The sequence below is a fragment of the Garra rufa genome, chromosome 6, assembly GCF_049309525.1.
Source record: "Garra rufa chromosome 6, GarRuf1.0, whole genome shotgun sequence".
NCBI classification, from domain to species: Eukaryota; Metazoa; Chordata; class Actinopteri; order Cypriniformes; family Cyprinidae; genus Garra; species Garra rufa.
Window position 1 is genome coordinate 5,143,014 of NC_133366.1, and position 20,708 is coordinate 5,163,721.

At 43.9% G+C, this 20,708-nt stretch overlaps 1 protein-coding gene across 1 annotated transcript in view; it reads left to right on the plus strand.

The window, feature by feature from the left end:
• LOC141336342 (complement C3-like) overlaps positions 1–7,378 on the plus strand; it is a 115,460-nt gene extending 108,082 nt beyond the window's left edge. Inside the window, exon 37 of the mRNA XM_073841916.1 lies at positions 7,299–7,378. Within this exon, the coding sequence (XP_073698017.1) occupies positions 7,299–7,378 (80 nt within the window). The remainder of the gene's footprint in view (positions 1–7,298) is intronic.
• The last annotated feature ends 13,330 nt before the right edge of the window (positions 7,379–20,708 follow it).

Below are 20,708 nucleotides of genomic sequence, written 5' to 3' on the forward strand. Positions count from 1 at the left end.
TTTCTTTCAGCCTAACACAATGACAAATAACCATTATTCTTTTTCCTTCGCTGATAATCGGGACAACTTCAACATTTTTTTTACCAGCCCAAGTTAGACCATTAATCCTGGGCGATTTTGCCGATAAGTGTTGACTGCCAAGTAATGGCCATGTCACTGAGGAAAAGAAAAAATATGTGAACAATTAAAAATAGACAGCCATTATCTAGAGCATCCTCACTTCCCATACACATATCGTTGCTGTTATTCCGAATGATCTTCACACAAACTACAAGTACAATTATGGAATCAATGACTCTGTCATTTAAAACAATGGGATTGTTTTAGGGGTATAATATTGCACACAATCTGATCTGGAGTACACATTTTTGTAACCTTTATTAATTAATTATTATAATTAATTACTATAATTGTACTCTGCCTGATTTATTTGTCCATTATATACACTTACACACTTAGAGAGAGAGGGGTTATGTAACAAAATAACATAAATCAAAATGTCTAAGAGATTGAAGTGCTTTTAAAAATGTAAATAGTGAAATTAATATTAATAAGTGTAATCACATACACTTCAAACTTAGGTTTATTTTAACAGAAGCATATCCTTAATTGCCCTTTGTGCAGAATGTAAATATTTTCTTGTTGAAAAGGTGACTTTTGATCAAAACAATTACGGTGATTTAATTTTTTTCTTTTTTTTTTAATGAAAACAAATACTGTATTGTTTTGTAATGCGCTGTTGTTGGTGCAGCACTCTTTTATGTCCTTAAAATATTTCAATCAATTACGAGTTAATAATTTTCTTTTTGTTCACTTAGTTGCTCAATGGCAATTAAAGGTTGGATGAAAATTAAAAACGAAATAAATTAGTTTGCTCTGATTTTGACATTCTGATAATTCAATTAAAATAAAAATTGCTAAATTAATCCAGCATTCTGAAATATTATTATTAATAACAATAGACTGTTTACCAATAATATGAGGAGCACTTCACTGTAATAGATTATATCCTGTAAAGATTAGGAGTGCACCATTAAAGACAGAATACCTCTTCTTAATGTAAGTTACTAATGAATAATGGAGTATATGAGCTCTTTTAAGATGCACAATTAAGAGCCAGTGCATTATGCGAGCAACTTCTCTTCTCTTCTCTTCTCTTCTCTTCTCTTCTCTTCTCTTCTCTTCTCTTCTCTTCTCTTCTCTTCTATTTATCAATGTCATAAAAAATGCCCCCCTACCCAAATGCATCGCTGAAATAAGCCCATTATGTAAACACTATTGAGCATTCTGTGGCTTCAACATACCAAACACCGCAAATGCGGGCCGCGTCGCAGTTCTTAGCATTTGATATTCTGCATCATTGTGGCCTGAAACTCTATTTAGATCAAAGAGATTGAGAAGCCCAAGTTTCAAATCCTTCCCAAAGCCCATTCTGGCTACTCTTTATTTAGCTCATTGGCATTCTGACCCCATGCCTCAGAGACTTTGAACCCTCAAAGTTTGGAAAGCTGAATTGCTCCTTTAAACACATTATCAGTGAGCCAGATTAAAGAATATCACTAAGCATCTTAAGGTTTTAGTGCAGTGTGGCGGCATGGACCGGGCCTCCGGAGCCACTAACTGCCATATACTGTATTAGGAATGGCTGAAAAAACACACCAGAGGGGTTGGTGGGAAAAAAAGCCTCACGCTCATGGTAAATTAAGTTTGGGTTAAATGAAATAGAATAGGAGGAATGATCTAGAAAAAAAAGGAGTAAAGGTTAAAGGGAGACTGATTGCTGTGTTTATTGTTATTGCGGATTTGGCCGAATTCCGCCATCCCTGGTCGTTACGGAGCGCATGTGGATTTACAATGTGGTATTTCATTTCCGGGATTGAGCGGTAAACGCAATATTATCTGTACAAGAATGCTTAGAATCTGTAGTCGCTGTACATTCACGTCCAGATTTTCAGGGTACTATCAGTTTCAGACAAAGCGCCATCTGCGAGGTGCATTCACTCTAGAGCACTGTGGCGATTGTCATGATGTGAGAGATACATTTTTTCTCGCTCTTATTTGTTTTCTTTGGTATACCCGAACAACGGCGAACGCACAAAGGGGATTTTGAGACGTAAATCCTTCTTTTTTTTTGGGTGGGGTGGAGGGGGGCGGTGGTTTGATAAGGTGCAAAGATGCACTGCATTGAATGTATGTGTTTGTTCTCCTGAGCAGCTCTCACACCCTCTCTCCCTCCCTCCCCTCTTTTCTTTCTCCTCTTCAGTCTCATCAGCCACCGTGATTAAGATTTGGCACCTTGGACCACATTGTCTTCATTTGGAAATATTTCAGCTGCATTTGTGCCACTCGGAGGGGAGAAAGAGATAAAGGAGGAGAAGGGGAAAAACACACCCTGTTGTGTGAATCCTAGAAAGGCCTTGAACCCTGCCATTCATCCTATTCACTTCATCAACTAAGTCTAATTGCTAGAGAGGACAGGAGACCCAAGGCCTGATTGTTCCTTATCCTCTTTGGAGCCTTCTGAGGCATGAAAAGCGAAAGGCCTGCTTTTGATCTTTTTTTTCTCTTCTCTCTCCTCTCCTCTTCTGGTTTTCTTTCTCTTCTCTGTCATCCCCTGCTATCCTTTCCCTCCGAATGACATTCTCCTTTCACACCCTTGCCCTCTTCTCCATCCACGCAAAATAATTATCAAGCTCTGCTTCATCAAATAATGCTGGAGATAGGAGGTCACGGCGGGGAGGGCCAGAGGTCTGGAGGGGCGGCCCTGAACTGTGGAGAAGCTCCTAGCTCATCTTAGCGGCATGCTCCTTAGCTCAGGGCACCTTTATGTACCTTGACCCCGGTTTTCGTTTGCCTCTCTTAATGAGACCCTCTTACACAGGCAACGTGGTCCCGGCCCTGCCCTGTTAGGGGGCTCCGTGGTTGGGAGGCCAAAGTACAATAAGACACAGAGGCCATGCTCAGACAAGGGCGCATCTGTGCTGTCTTATTAAGGCCTGGAGAAGAGCTCATGCTTCTCAAAGTCCCACAGGCTCTGAGACTAGATCTATTGACACCTACTTGTCCTCAGTGGTCAACGCCTTTCAGTGGAGGGCCAGCCTACGCACACAAGTTCTTATTAGAAGTAATTTCAGGCAGCTTATTTAGAGAGGCAAGTGCTTAACTTGTTTTAGGTGACCGTGCGGGCCACCATGGAAGTGGATGAATTTGCCGCAAAAAAAGAAATTCTTTAGACTCGAAAGATGACAAAGGATGTCAAAGGCCAACCCTGTCAGGGGACAAAAATAGTTCTTCAGATGAAGAATTGTACATAGCAAGTATGCAAACACTTATTCTCAAGCTTCAGCCACTTTCGCAAGCGCTTATTATGACAGTTGTTTAGAAGTGGAGTGGGCGAATTTTGTTGGACGACATCTCGTTTTTGTGTACAAGAGGCCTGTTGATTTTGCTTATTATTTTGAAACTATTTTGGATAGATATTCTTATTTATCATGCAAAAATGCTGATACCTCATATCAAGGGGTCGTTTAATTTTCTTTTATGATTTATAGCTCCGCCCCTCTTGGTTACTGTTGCTAACTCAAATAAGCTTTATAGAACATCCCATAGTAATTAACTGGAGATTTATGTGATTTTTAGTAAAATGCGCTTCTAAAGTGCCAAAAACCGATTGGATATTTTTCTATTGAACAGGAATTAATTGCGACACAAATTGAGCACTTTTATCTGCCGAAATTGTTAAATTACGCAGTAACGTGATTAAAAAAAGAGGCTGCTAATAGAGCTGTAGAGACTGCTAATAGAGCCAAATGCTTCTCACAATCAACTGAAAAAAGAAAAGCCTAATTTGAAAGCAATCACGGTAATGTATGTGAACAGAGTTGTTCCTAACACTTCAGCCACATATTCACTAAGGTACTGTGAACTTTTCAAAACTTTTAAAGATTTATTGGAAAATATGAAAAAAACAATGCATTTCTGCACAGTTTCATAAAATTGTGTTTAAAATTAGATAAAGACAGATGGTCCATATGCAAAAGCTTGTCTGAGGAAATGGCAGAAGGCAACAGTAGCTAAGGTTGAGTTGGTCCAATACTGACCAGTAATGTTTGACATACAGCACTGTGCTCAGATTTCCACTGGTTTTCTATCCGACAATACAAGCATTCCTATTGTTCTGTAGAGCTACATATCTGAAGTCTTTTATTATAAAGAGGAAACCTGACAATAAAAACAATAACTAGTTGTAAACTCTGCTGTGCTAGCAAAGTGCATAATGAAGAATAAGCAGACAGAAAAAAGTATGTAGCAAACAAACAAGACGGCAAACAAAAACCTTTAAGCAATCATGTAAAGCACGTCGAACATCTGAGCACTGTGTGAGAACAAAGCGGAGCCCCTGTCAGCCCATCGATCTGCTCCTGAAGGCACTCGTACGCACACACATATCTACATCCACAAGGCTCCGACTGCACCCCGTCTCTCAGAGAATGCCTGTATTGATCTGGCCCACTTCTGTAGAGTTAACTCACTGATAAAACCTGACCACAGGGCTTCCATGGGCCCAAGAGCGTTCGGGATGCTGTTGAAAAAAACAACGGGAGAAAAAAAAAGATGAAACACAAAGCGAGTGGAAAAAGATCGCTGCCTGTACGTCCCCTCAGTCTGGAGAGAGACGAAGCTCTTTGACAGTTGTGTCTTTTTGGCTGGCATTATTTATATATTTCTTCGCCATTGTGCGCTTACAATGCTGTCGACTTTACCACGTGGACTGACAAGCATTTGGAGATGTTGCGCATATTGTCATCTCCTCGAGTGCACCCACTGGAATTTCTCTTAGAAATTCACAGGGATGTAGGGAAAAGCAGATTTTTTTTCATCCCCACATTAACACGAAGGGTTGGTCAGTGCGACTGTGCGCGTCTGCATCTCGCAACGTGTTGCTTGTGCGAATGCTTGCGCGTGTGTGCTCGAGTGCATCCAACACTATATGCCAGTGTGGATGTGTGTTTGTGTACGTGTGTGAACGTGTATGCGTGTTGCCATGTTAGAATGTGCAGCGTTGTCATGTTTGTTACATTCCATGTGGGAGGGTCTGCTGAGAGGCAGGCCATCTGTAGTGTTCTGAAGATCGACATGTTGTAAAATGCGATTGGAGAGTGTGGAGACTCAACTTGTCAAATCTTGGCACATAATGAGGCAGAAGGGAGTGAAGGCAGGAAAAAGATTCAGAGATAAACAATTAGATTAATCCCAGCGGTAAAGGGCACAGACAATGGGAGGACTCAAAGAAAAAACAAAATCAATATGGCAACTGCTGAGGACACAATGGAGTACAGTGAGGAAGAGACTAACACTTATTTCTCAGATGAGAAGACATACAGACACGTGGCGGAGGAGTCACGACTTGTTCAAATCAATACCGGTGTCAGCACCGGATGCGCTACCGCCTATTCCTCACACATTTTCCGTCAGACATTACGGAATATACGGTAACGTTGCGTACCACAAAAGCACATCCCAAACAAAGACGTGGGGATAACAAAGTGAATTAGGGGCCACAATCGCCTCCAGCTACAGCCAACTGATGATCTTTTAGGAGGAGAGACGTTGGGGACCGCAGTGCTTTCACACCCCCTGAGTCCAAACATAATGGAGCATGATCTGCAGCCACAGTCTGGGCCGTCCCAGTGCGCCGCCGCCCCTCTCAGGCCCTGCCCAGACTCGCAGGTCTGAACCGACATCTCAGCCGCCGTGTCCCGGCAAATCTCACAGGGCTGCCCGTGCCAGGGCGTCGGGGCCCGACTGAAGCCGGGATGTCCTATGTGCTAGCGGGGAAGGGGGGCGGATAGGCTGAGTGAGTGAGTGGTGCTGGCCCCGGCTTACCCCACGGGGACGCGGAAAGGCGTTGACCAAAAAGGTGTGAGTCGGCGACGCAGCACCCCGCCCATTGTCATGTCTCCAAGGAGGCTGGTACACCGTTGAGTCATCGGCAGGGTTCCAGCGAAAAAACATGAGGAAGCCAGGAGTGTCGGGGACCTGTATGGACTATCGGCCCAGTCCCAGGGAGAGAAGGGCCACTGCTCCACTGACCTCCAGCAACCTGTCAGTCTGTCATCCCCGCCTGGGGAATTAAGAGGGGAGGGAAGAGATGGGGGGGAAAGAACACGTATTCTTGCTTGTTGTTCTTAGGACCAATGCACACTACAGTATCTTTACCTGCGGGAATGAGATGACTAGAGACAAATCTGCCAAAGGAAGAACTTGTTAACATATGTTGTGTTATAAATTAACATAAATGTTTATTGCGAGAATGCTTTTTGCTTTTCTTAATTATTTCTATTTTTTAAATGCAACATGCAGAATATAATCTGGTGCTTATTATAGGCTACGTTAGCCATTATTTCACTTGTCTAGTGAGGAATTTTAATCTTCAGCATATGTTTCAGTTGGAATAAAATTTGTAAATCTGACAAGAAATTACAGTTTGCTCAACAGATCTCTTCTTTAAACAACAAAAAAGACTATTTTGTTGACTCTTTACCCGTTAAGTATAATAAAAATGAATATAGGCTTCATTATACTTGGATCTGTGTATTTTGCACAAGCTGCTGCAGTATTGATTGAAAATTCTGTATTGTCAAAGACAAAGAACGTTTGGTGTGAGTTCCACCGCATTTGGTTGCTTTCCCAAGGGACACTAACGATTCTGTTTCCCTTCTTCTTTTTTCTCTATTTCTCTTTCTCACCCTCTCTCCCTCTCTCTTTCTTTCAGCCAAAGAGAAAGAAGAGATATAAATTGTGTGCTGTTGCCTCTTTATGTTGAGAGCAGCGAACGTGACGCCTCCCAGACGGGGAGAGATGGCCAACCTTAATAATACCAACCCATACAATGGCTCTGACAGCCCGGCTATAAAGCAATCAGGGTCCCAGGCATTCCAAATCTCTTTAACGCCCACCCTACAACAGTCTGGAAGATGGGTGGCTGACCTGAGAGCTGTCAATCAAGCAGCCATACCTGCTGGAGCCTGGGCGGAGTAGAGCCGGGGGCATGCGGTCCATCAGATCTGTTTTCACACTCCCCACACTAGCACTGCAAGCGTAACCAAAAAGACAAAAAACACCCCACTGCCCTACTCTTAATTAGAGAGTGTGGGTAAGACTGAGGTTTGTTTGGTTTTAAATGGAGAAGGGGAGGGCAAAAGATACAGGGGAGCGCCGAATCCCGTGGAGACAGAGAATAACCTTTTCCCTTGATTTTGGAATAAGGCATTGATTTGTCATGCTGTTTTGTACAGGCGAGAGCTCTCCCAGTGGTGTGCTACAAGCTTGGAAGGAGGCAAAGAGACAGCTACGCAGAGAAAAGGAGAAACGTTAAGGCTAGTTCATTATCCGCTTGTAGCTCATCCATGCAAATAGATCACCGTGATACTGTGGTTATTAATGGCTTTCTCCTGTTTCCTCCAGGGTCTTCCCATCTGAAACTCACCAGCTGAAAAGCTTCTCATCTACTTTTCTTTTTTCACCCATCTACCTTTCGACCAAAGCTGTGAGTCCTTCCTGTACTCCTTCACCTGCTGCCGTCGGTGGTTATGTTCGAGAGCAGCGCAGCCTCAAGGGCTTCGATCAGAGAGCTCTTCACTCTCTTAAAGGGCCGCATCTCACATCCGCCTACAGATCGGGCTATTTGGTCTTCTTTAATTCCCCACTGTTTAGGTAGAAAACATATGTATTTGCGAAGAATTCCATACTGTTTTATAATGTATAAGTCCCAGTACACCTCAGAAAGAGAAAATAGTTTTTCACTCAGTCCATGTAGTGCGATGTAAAATCTGTGGTTTACAAGCAATACCTGAATAATGATCTACTGTGCATTTTAGTTGTGTTGATATAATTGTCATATTAACATGAATTAACATTTACTCGACCTTTTTCCAATAACCTCCAACATGACCTGACAGCGCTCATTTGAACAACGGACACCTGGAGTCGCATACAGATAGAATGAAATTATGCAATGTAGCTTCTTTATTTATGTATGTTAATTTTTTGTGTGTAGATTTTGTAAATATATACAGATTGGCTTGGTGTCTCATTTATTAACCATTAGCATAACATTCTAACTTTAAAAAATGACTACACTTCTATGATTAGTAGTTTTTTAAATATACAGTATATATACATGTTGATTTGCTAATTGGCATGTATTAACAAAACAGCAACTTAGCAGCATTTAGACTTTTTAAATGTGAAAAAAGATTGATTTCTTGTTGGGTGACCTCACAAAATACATATCATAGCAATGTGCCCAGGGTGTTTTCAATAAGAGGCAAGAAAATAAATTGCAGTCCATCATCTATATACATTTCCTCCTCAAATGTGTGCTATGACTCCTGATACTCTTAAGGTTTGGAGATGAAACATTAACGAGATTTGGCAGCCAGTGGGAAATGAGTTCTGCAGAAGTGTTGTTTATACAATCCCATGGAGACACTCCCCAGACTCTGCCCTTGTGTTTGGCTGACCAGACGTCACCTGGGGCCGGCTTAGGAGGCCTGCCTGTCGGGTCACGGATTGGCTTGTTGTCATGCAGGGTCCCTAGCGGTGTCTCTCACATGCTGTACGTCTGATCCTGTGCAGCTGGATGGAAGGTCCACATGTACCTAGCCTCACCCTGAGGAACTGAGGGTCAAGGTGTCAGGGTGCAGCAGAGCATCCAATGCTGCACGACTCATTCTGGCCTGTTTGGAACCCGAGCTGTGCTGATCTAAGAGTTTCTTCCAAATTATGTATTTCCCATGTGTGTGCTATTAAAACATATCAGCACAGTGTTTTTAAGGGGCTGTTGCAATGTGTATTACAGACATTTGTGCACTGTGCATAGCTAAAGTATATGTTTTTGGTAGGAATTTAAACTACCTTAATTTAAAAAGTTTATAACCAAAATAACATACTGCTGTTCAAACATTTGAAGTCTGTAAGATTGGTTTAGAATAAAAAAATCACTTATTCTAAACAAGGCTGCATTTAGTATTGTGAAATGACATTGGAAATTAAAGAAGTAGTTCACCCTGAAATGAAAATTCTTTCATTAATTACTCACCCTCATGTCGTTCCAAACCTGTAAGGCCTTCATTCACCTTTAGAACACAAATTAAGATACATTTGATTAAATCCGACAGCTTCAGCTATGATACTGAATAGACAGCAACTCAACTACCACATTCAAGGTCCAGAAAGGTAGTAAGGACATTGTGACATCAATGGTTCAACCATTTCTTTTCTTTCCTGTCAGTCTTCAACAATGTTTTATTTTAATATTTTATAATATATATATATATATCTGTTCCTATAATGGCAAAGCTGCTGCTGCTGCTGCTGCTGCTTCAAATTTTTGCGGGAAACCTTGATATACCTGTATATTTTTTCAGGATACTTGATTAAGAGAAAGCTTGAACAGCAGGTTTTTTTTTTTTTAAGTATAAATGTTATTTAACATTCTAAAATATCTTATATATATATAATTTTTTATTGGGGGAAATGTACTTGTGTGGAGTCATTAAGGGTAAATGACATTCAATGCTTAAAACGCAAACTTAAAATATTTTATATATTTAATATGTATGATACCACATTATTCATTATTATGTTTCTGCTTACCTAAACTCATTCATAAAAAAGAACACTGCAAAACTTTTCTTACTTAGAGTTTTTGTCTTGTTTCCAGTTCAGATATCTAAAAATTCTTAAATCAAGGATTTTCTAGACAAGAAAAAAATGTCTTGTTTTCAGAAGAAAAAAAAAAAAAGTCAAAATTAAGTGTGTTTTTGCTTGTTTTCTGCTTGAAATAAAATTATTTTTCTTACCCCATTGGCAGAGTATTTTGCTTGTTCTAAGCAAAAACTCACTTAATTTTGACTTGTTTCTCTAAAACTCCTCCCTGAGTTAAGACCTTTTAGTTATCTTAGCTGGAAACAAGACAAAAAATCTAAGTAGGAAAATATTTTTTTGCAGAAAAGAAAGTAAAAAAACTGTTTGACTTAACTTGCTGCTGGTACATTGTCAGGAAGTCTTAGGCGGAAAATAAACCCGGTGCCGAGTTGTTGTCAGACCTGTGACCAATGACATATCATTCTTCACTCTGTCATGTTTAACTAAAACCAATACCCATTCAAAGCAGCATCCATCAGTGTTAGTTCTCAACAATGACAGATTGCCTTTGCCTCTGTACCCGTAGCATCTGGATCCTCTCTCTGCCCCCCTTTTTCTGTTCTTTATGGTAAACAGCCTGAACAACAGCTGGGCGATGGGAATTTACAAGTTAATCAATTGTTAGTTAGGAGCTACTGCTGTGCCCTATATCCAACCATCTGCAAGTTAATATTCATTTACCATGCTAATTTTCCCAAAGGTAACAGTCTATCCATTTCTACTTGGGGGATTTCTTCATTCTTAAGAACAGCCTAAATGACATGTAACACAAAGTTGGACAACGCCATGTCGAGTATATAATTAGTAGGCTGTCAAAAACGGCACTACGCTGACTAAAACATGGTTATCGAATGCCTGCACTCTGAGTTATTCAAATAAAATGGGTTTTACATCAGAAGGTTAACAGGGGGCTTGATTTTGTGCTCTTTTTCTCCTTTTCTTGGATCACTTCGGTCTTGGTGAATGTGAAACCGCTCTTTATCTGGTTCTGTCAATGAACTACATACACGTAATGACCCAAAATCATTCACCTCCCACAACTTATTTGCCTTTAGCCAAACAAATGAGCTTTGGACAACCTCTTGTGTGACTTAACATTCCAACTGAGTTTCCCATGGAATGTAAAAACGACTCCCATGAGCGGCAAGAAATAAACTAAAACAAGGCCCTTTTTTACATTCCTTCTAAGATGCAACTATTGAAAAATCGAAATCTTTATTGCAGACAGCACCTTTAACATTTAATACCATTCTCGAACCGATTTCGGCTCTTTTGGAGCACTTAGGGTTAGGACATTGTTCTGTATCATTTTCAATACAGGCCTCTACTGGGCTTTTTTACCCATGCACCATATAGAGTAACATCCATCGCACATATGTTGCCTCGCTGCCTTGAGCCAAGGGTTTGGAGCAAGTGCGGGTGGGCTTTTACAACTCTGCTTCCAGCACTGGCATTCACCTTTCTGCGTCTCCTCATCGCCATGGCAAAGAGATCAAGCTCGGCTTTATTTATAATCTGGCTAACCTCACGGCATGACCCCTGCACACACATCACACGGCAGGGTCACATCCCTCCTCTGCACCTCCTCTGCTGTTCTAACATTCCAACATGGCTCTAGGACAGCAGCCCTAGCAAAACTTCTACACTCCTCGCCTCACAAAGAAGCCCAGATCAGAGCAAAGCTGGCCCCGCTTTGGCCCTTCGCCAGGGCTGAGGCAGCTGGGGGCGTGCTCTAATAAGGAGACAATGAGAACGCACTGACTTCCTGCGCCTTGCATTGTGGGTCATGGAAGTTGTACTTTTTTGACTGCTTAACTAATGAATGTGCTTTTGAAATGAGACATAACACCCACAAAGCTATGGAGGCTATATGTGAAACTTTGACTTTCATTTTACAGTATATTTCGTCGCACATCTTAAAGGGAAAGTTCACCCAAAAATTTAAATTCTGTCACTAATTACTCACCCTTATGTGGTTCCAAACCTGTAAGACCTTCGTTGATAATCCAAAAACAAATTAAGTTATGTTTGATGAAATCCGAGAGTTTTCTGCCCTTGCACAGACAGCAATGATACTACCACGTTCAAGGACCAGAAAGGTAGTAAGGACATTGTTAAAGGAGTAGTTCACTTCCAGAACAAAAATGTACAGATAATGTACTCCTCTTTGTCATCCAAGATGTTCACGTCTTGTGTTTTTTTAAAGGAAAACATTTCAGGATTTCTTTCCATATAATGGATATCTACGGTGTCTCTGAGTTTGAACTTCCAAAATGTAGCTTCAAAGGGCTCTAAATGATCCCAGCCGAGGAAGAAGGGTCTTATCTAGAGAAATGATTGGTTATTTTCTAAAAAAATGTATATACTTGTTAACCTTGGTCTAGCTCTGTGTGAACTGTGTGTATTCCTGTTTATGACAGTTAGGGTATGTCAAAAAACTCCCATCTTATTTTCTCCTCCAACTTCAAAATCACCCTACATCGCTGTTTTACCTTTTTTTTTTTTTGTAAAGTGCGTTTGACCTTCTTTGCATGTTCACTTTGTAAACACTGGGTTGGTACTTCTGCAGCGATGTAGGGCTGTCACGGTTCTCACATCTGCCGTGTCCTCATGTCGCGTCATCTGTGTGTGTGTGTGTGTGTGTGTGTGTGTCTTTACGTTGTGCGTCACGCTGATTCAGTGCAGCTGCTAATCAATCCCGCACCAGGTGTCACTCATTTCCCCACGGCTATTTATACTTACCCAGATCTCCTCTTCCCTGTCAGATTGTTCTTCTAGATCACCGTGTTTGGATGTACGTTTGGGCTTCGTCTTCGTGTGTGGATCGTCTTCGTGTTGGATTTGTCGTCATTGGTATTCACTGGATTCACGCCTGCACCACGGACTCACCGCACATCATCTCACCTGCCATCTAGCCACTGTGCCATTCAGCCGGGAGATCATCACCACCACCATCATCATCGTTGTCATCATCCCGTATACTTTCAATACACCTGGTTTACACTGCATTTGCTTCCTCCCTTTCTTTGCCGTTACAGAACAATCTGACCAAATATGGAAGTAGCAGGCACCACTCAGGGCACCGCGGAGGACGCACTCCGCGAATGCATCTCCCGGCTGGAGATCCAAGAGAGGAACACCGCGATCTCAGGGAACGCCATCGCCCCGCCCGGACCATCTGGGGCGTCACACCAACCGGAGCCCCGCCTTCCCCCACCGGAACTTTACGGAGGTGAGCCGAACTTCTGCCGAGCTTTCCTCACTAGATGTTCGATGCACTTCACGTTACAACCCCGCACATTTCCTAGTGAGGAAAGCAAGGTGGCGTTCGCGCTCACCCTGTTGACGGGGAGGGCGGCACTGTGGGGAACGGCGGTGTGGGAGAACCAAGATCCCTGTTGCGCCTCGTTCTCAGCACTCTCCGCCGAGATGAAACGGGTTTTCGACCAGGCGGTCTCTGGCAGAGAGGCTGCGCGGACACTGGCGGATCTCCGACAGGGGGGGAGGTCCGTCTCTGATTACAGTATCGAGTTTCGAACCCTGGCGGCTGAGTGCCAGTGGAACGAGGAGGCGCAGTGGGACATGTTCCTGCATGGGTTGGCTGACCGCGTCCAGAAGGAGATCTACGCCCTGGACCTACCCGCCAACCTCAACGGCCTGATAGACCTGGCCCTGCGGGTAGATGCTCGACTCTCCCGAGCCGAGCGACGATGGACACCCGCTCAGCTCCCCCCTGGGGAGGGCTTTCCACCTCGAGCCAGCGGCAGCGACGCGGTCAGCCCCTTCAGCGATCCCGAGCCCATGCAGGTGGGTCGGGCTCGGCTTTCCCGGGAGGAGAAGGAGAGGCGGAGGTCCCAAGGCCTCTGCCTATATTGTGGGGCAGCTGGCCACTTCGCCTTTAGCTGCCCCGTAAAAGGGCCAGCCCGGCAGTAAGTATGAGGCTACTGTCGGGTGGGATCTCCGCTAACAAGTCCTCGTCCAGCACCACCTCCACGCTCCTTCCGGTTAGGCTTAGATGGCACCAACAGGATCTTCACTGCACTGCACTTCTGGATTCGGGAGCAGAGGGTAATTTCATGGATTTTTCTTTTGCACTTCGTAATCATGTTCCCCTCCACCCCCTCACAGAAACCATCGCCGTCCACGCTCTCAATGGCCACCCCCTCCCCACCATCACCTCCATCACGGATCCCGTCACTCTCACGGTGTCTGGCAACCACCGTGAGAGCATCTCCTTTTACATCTTGGACTCCCCCCACGCCCCCGTTGTTCTTGGACACCCCTGGCTCATCAAACACAACCCCCGGATTGATTGGCAGCTGAAGTCGGTGGCTGAATGGAGCGTTAAGTGTTATGAGTCTTGTCTTATGTCTGCTTGTCCGTCTGTATCTAGCTCTGTGTTTCAGGAGAAGGCGGCGGATCTGAGTAACGTGCCCACGGAGTACCTCGACCTGAAGGAAGTGTTCAGTAAGTCTCGGGCTGCTTCTCTTCCTCCTCACCGTCCCTATGACTGTGCTATAGAGTTACTACCAGGTACGTCTCCGCCTAAGGGCAAATTATATTCACTTTCAGTTCCTGAAAGAGAGGCTATGGAGAAATACATTTCTGATTCTCTAGCAGCCGGGTTCATACGACCCTCCTCTTCTCCAGCGGGGGCGGGGTTCTTTTTTGTGGGGAAGAAGGACGGTTCTCTGCGACCTTGTATTGATTACCGAGGGCTGAATAATATTACGGTAAAGAATACTTATCCTTTGCCGTTAATATCTTCAGCCTTCGAGAGGTTGCAGGGAGCGTCCATCTTCACGAAATTGGATTTGAGAAACGCTTATCATTTGGTCCGCATCAGGGGGGGAGATGAGTGGAAGACTGCCTTTAACACCCCCAGGGGGCACTTTGAGTACTTGGTCATGCCCTTCGGCTTGTCCAACTCCCCAGGGGTCTTCCAGGCACTCGTCAATGACGTGTTGAGAGACATGGTCGATCAGTTCATATATGTCTACCTGGACGACATATTGATTTTTTCTTCTTCTCTCCAGGAACACGTTCAACACGTCAGACGAGTGCTTCAGCGGCTGTTAGAGAATGGGCTTTTTGTCAAGGCGGAGAAATGCGATTTTCATGCACAGTCTGTTCCTTTCCTAGGGTACATCGTGTCGGCCGAGGGTATGCGCATGGATCCCGAGAAGGTTAGAGCTGTGGTGGATTGGCCAACCCCAGATTCCCATAAGGCCCTGCAGAGGTTTCTGGGTTTTGCCAATTTTTACTGGCGTTTTATTCGCAATTACAGCCAACTAGCCGCACCTCTGACTGCCTTGACCTCCCCCCGAACGACGTTCAGGTGGTCAGACGCAGCGGAAGCTGCGTTTGCCAAACTTAAAAGTCGCTTCGTTTCGGCTCCCATTCTAGTCACCCCTGATCCATCACGTCAGTTTGTGGTGGAGGTCGATGCGTCAGAGGTGGGGGTAGGTGCGGTGCTTTCCCAGCGCTCACCCACGGACGACAAAATGCATCCCTGCGTGTTTTTCTCACATCGTATGTCGCCAGCTGAGTCAAATTACGATATTGGTAACAGAGAGCTGTTGGCAGTCAAACTAGCATTGGTTCCAAAAACATCAAACCCGATTCTTTATCTCGTATTTTTGACCGCTCCAATCGCCCGTCCACTCCCGAGGGTATTTTTCCCGAGACTCTTATTGTCTCTGCCCTCATCTGGGAGGTCGAATCGAAGGTTAAGACAGCCTTACATGGGGTAACGCCTCCGGTCGGTTGCCCACCGAATCGTTTGTTTGTGCCAGAGCGTTTACGGTCCGAAGTTATCCAGTGGGGACATTGCTCCAATGTGGCGTGTCATCCAGGGGTTAGTCGCACCTTACATTTGGTCAAGCAACAATTTTGGTGGCCACTTATGGCTCGGGACGTTCGCAATTTTGTTTTGGCTTGCTCAGTTTGTGCCACTGGTAAGACTTCTAACAGACCTCCAGATGGGCTCCTACAACCGCTGCCAATCCCTTCGAGACCCTGGTCCCACATCGCTCTAGATTTTGTTACCGCCCTCCCACCCTCCCAGGGTAACGCGGTAGTTTTGACCGTGGTGGACTGATTCTCGAAGGCGGTTCATTTCATTCCCTTGCCCAAATTACCTTCAGCCAAGGAGACAGCGTTGGCAGTCGTAGACCACGTCTTTCGGTTACATGGACGTGGTCTCCGACAGAGGACCCCAATTTGTGTCCAAATTTTGGCGAGAGTTTTGTAAACTTCTGGGGGCCACTGTTAGTCTCTCTTCGGGGTTCCATCCTCAAAGCAATGGACAAACTGAGAGAGCCAACCAAGATTTGGAGAGAACGTTACGATGTATGGTCGCTAGAAATCCTTCCTCCTGGAGCCAACAGCTTTCTATGGTGGAGTACGCCCACAATTCATTACCAGTATCATCTACGGGCCTATCTCCATTTGAATGTAGTATAGGGTACCAGCCACCAATTTTTCCCAGTCTGGAATCCGAAGTCGCGGTTCCCTCCGCCCACGCCTTTGTCCAGAGGTGCCGTCGCACTTGGACCAGAGCCCGTGAGACTCTGGTCCAGGTGGGAGCGTGCACCAAGGCTAAAGCCGATCGCCACCGGTCTAAGCCTCCCGTATACGTCGTCGGTTCTAAAGTGTGGCTTTCTACCAAGGATATTCCTTTGCGTTCCGTCTCGAATAAACTTGCTCCCAAATTTATTGGCCCGTTTCCTGTCACCAAGATCATTAGTCCGGTGGCAGTCCGCCTCAAACTCCCTCCAGTGTACAGTAGAATTCATCCCGTGTTTCATGTTTCCAAAATTAAGCCCATTTTTTTTGCACGAATTAATCCGCCAGTTCCGGTTCCCCCACCGCCGCGACTCATAGACGGGGAACCTACCTATTCGGTCAATCGCATTCTGGACTCTAGGCGGAGGGGACGCGGATTTCAGTACTTGGTGGACTGGGAAGGTTACGGTCCGGAGGAGAGAAGTTGGGTACCTGCCAGGGACATTCTGGATCACTCTCTTATTGATGATTTCAATCAACAGGTACAGGAGTCTGGGAACGTCAGGAGACGTTCCTAGGGGAGGGGGTACTGTCACGGTTCTCACATCTGCCGTGTCCTCATGTCGCGTCATCTGTGTGTGTGTGTGTGTCTTTACGTTGTGCGTCACGCTGATTCAGCGCAGCTGCTAATCAATCCCGCACCAGGTGTCACTCATTTCCCCACGGCTATTTATACTTACCCAGATCTCCTCTTCCCTGTCAGATTGTTCTTCTAGATCACCGTGTTTGGATGTACGTTTGGGCTTCGTCTTCGTGTGTGGATCGTCTTCGTGTTGGATTTGTCGTCATTGGTATTCACTGGATTCACGCCTGCACCACGAACTCACCACACATCATCTCACCTGCCATCTAGCCACTGTGCCACTCAGCCGGGAGATCATCACCACCACCATCGTCATCGTTGTCATCATCCCGTATACTTTCAATACACCTGGTTTACACTGCATTTGCTTCCTCCCTTTCTTTGCCGTTACAAGGGCGATTTTGAAGTTGGAGGAAAAAATGAGTTTTTCGACATAACTGTCATAAACTGGAATACACACAGTTCATGCAGAGCTAGACCAAGAAACTGCAAACTCGGGGGCACCATAGATATCCATTATATGGACAGAAATCCTGAAATGTTTTCCTCAGAAAACAATTTCTTTACGACTGAAGAAAGAAAAACATGAACATCTTGGACAACAAGGGGGTGAATACATTATCTGTAAATTTTTATTCTGGAAGTGAACTACTCCTTTTAGTAGTCCATATTGTATCAGTGGTTCAACCTTAATTTTAAAGAAAACAAAATTAACGACTTCAACAATTTCTTCTCTTCTGTGTCAGTCTTTGACAAAAGTGCTGCGTATTCGGGTTCTATGTCAGAACACCGGCTCCTGCATTAGCAGCACCACATGCATACATCATGATACTCTTGTGAATTTTCATTTTTGGGTGAATGCCTTTAAAGTGATATTGATGTTTATGTTTTCCTAATACTTAGTGTCACCCATTTCAAAGCTGTACTGTATATCAGTTCACCTTGGTAACTGAAACCAGCCCAGATTTCATGTCTCTTATATTGTATGATTGTAACAAGTCGCAATCTTGTTTCATATGACTCCAACTAGAGTCTTCTTGTGCCTTAAAGGATTAGTTCACTTGCAGAAAAAAAATTTCCTGATAATTAACTCACTCCCATGTCATCCAAGATGTTCATGTCTTTCTTCAGTCAAAAAGAAATAAATTAAGGTATTTGGAGAAAACATCCCAGGATTTTTCTCCATATAGTGGACTTTAACGAGTGCCAAGGGGTTGAAGGTCCAAACTGCAGTTTCAGTGCAACTTAAAGGGCTCTGCACAATCCCAGCCAAGGAATAAGGGTTTTATCTAGAAAAAAAATAAATGTATATATTTTGTAACCACAAATGCACAAATCTTGCATTGGCTCGACCTCATGCATTACGCAGTCACGTTATAAGTAGCCGGAAGTAACACCCCAGTGTTTAGAAAGTGAATGTACAAAGAAATTTAAACGTCATTTACAAAAAAAGGTAAAACAACGGTGTCAGGTAAAGCACACAGACTAAAAACCAACCACAGGTGACCTTTCCAACGTGATTACATAATATGTGGAGTTGCGCACGTGTATCGCAGAACTAGTGCAAGACAAGCATTTGTGGTTAAAAAGTATGTTTTGTTTTTTTTTGTTTTTTAGAAAATGGCAGATTGTTTCACTAGATAAGACTCTTATTCCCTGGCTGGGATCGTGTACAGCCCTTTGAAGCTGCATTTAAACTGCAGTTTGGACCTTCAACCTGTTGGCTTCTTTTGAAGTAAACTATATGGAATGTTTTACTCAAAAACCTTTTTTTTTTGACTTAAGAAAAACAGACATGAACATCTTGGATGACATGGGGAGTGAGTAAATTATCAGGATTCTTTTATTCTGAAAGTGAACTAATCCTTCAATTAACAAACGTTGTGCAAATGTCCTTAGAGGACTTCAGTATTACTATATTACAGTATTTGTCTTGTTATTAAGCTAATTGTTTTGCTATTTAATAGGATATTTACCCTGGAAATCCAGAGATCTCGCGAGAGCACAATTTGAATTGTCTCTGCAAGACACTCTGGCCTCGAGCAATGATGCATGTTACTGCAATACGTAAGCAATTGTGGGAACCAATCAAATCGGTGTATCTGATGTAGGCGGGCCAGAGGCGAGCTAAGCTGATGACGACAGCGCTGCGACGTACGGAATCATTTAGTAAACATTGAAAGAGATCTATTCTACAGATGAAAATCAGTTGTTTGAAACGGCTTTGGCCGCTACAAAAGAGGAACAGAAAGCCGCGCTCGAATCGTTCCTTTGCAAGAAGGACGTTTTTGCTGTTTTGCCGACTGGATACGGCAAGAGTTTAATCTATCAGTTAGCTCCGCTGGTAGTTAAGCACGAAGAGGAACAGATCCGAAGCGGACAATGCCAGATAGCATTCGGCAGTCTCGAGTCCTGGCTGTTAAAAAAGAAGTGGTGATAAATGTTATCGAACAAGGTCTACCGGGACAACCTGATCGGGATTGTGGTGGATGAGGTCCATCTCATTTACAAATGGTAAGAGTCACTTGGTAAACTTACTGTAACGAAAAACGAAACTATTCAATAGTAATACAGTAGCCTAACTTGAACAGGACGATATGTCTTGCTGCTGAATGAAACGCTAGTGCTAGCGTCTATCCACATATTAGTTGATAGTTAATGTATAGTTTGATCGGACCTAATTGTTTTAATGAGATTGATTCGGCTGTCGTAATTAATAGTTATTAATCTTGTCACATTGTTTATGTTATAACATTGAAATCCACTCTTATATGTTCACCGTCGCTCTGGATACGTCACACCATGTATTGTTGTGATTGGTCTGGAGTTATCCAATTGCGTGCAGTGAGAATTTCAAATGCACGCTTGGTGCCGCCCCTCGAGTTAGGTCCTTTTCATTGCTTGAGGCCAGACCCATAATCTTAATAGATTAGGGTCTGGATTTTTCCAGGCTATAGGATATTTTCTTCTAAGCAGAAACGTCAAGGTAGCGCTGGGCGGGGTTTGACCAAAAATCTGTATGACAGATTTTTTTTTTCAATTTGGAGACTAAACAGGATCCGTTACATGACTATTTTTCCTACTTGCAATACAAAGAAAAAGCAGAATAAAATTCCAATTTGTATTTTTTCATTCCTCCATTTATTGAGTGAAAAAAAATGAAATGAATAAAAAGATAAGCTGATTTCCCTTTGACTTCGTCAGACAAGATATAGCGCAGTGATTTAAGCGGACCAGGTTAACTAAGTTATAATTAACAGATCACAGCAAGGTAGAGGGAGGTTGCGCTTTCAATGGCTCCTGGTGGCCTCATGAGTCAGAGATGATAAATTTCCCCCCGACTTCCCCCTGTACAAAACCTAAAGCTCATTCAACTTCACATCCATCAGTGTTGGCCTGAAAGCCATGACAAAGCACTTTCAATTACACCAGTAACTGACTCTGGAAGCAGTTCATAGCTGGTGCTTGGCTGAACGAAGTCATAGGGGTGGGAGCAGATGGGAGAGGGGGTTAGAGAAGCCGGTTTGGTGGCATCTGTATGATCCCCCCTGCAAAAAATATAGCGCGGCGGGGCGGAGCGTGTGTTCCGGAGACATGGATGGTCGTCGGCCTGGGATCCCAAGAACAATTCACCTATTTTGTGTGCTGTCACCCCAGCCTTCTGATTTATGGGTGGGACACCCTTCCTGCGACCCATGTGGTCCATCAGCTGGGCACAGGGGACACGGCGGTGATTAGAGAGAGGAGTATGAGAGGCTTCTCATTCAGGGCCCTCATCTGCTTGCAGAGGGCCTATCAGAAGGCCTATCAGCTCTCCAGCGGCGAGGCAGCCAGAGTTAGAGTGCCA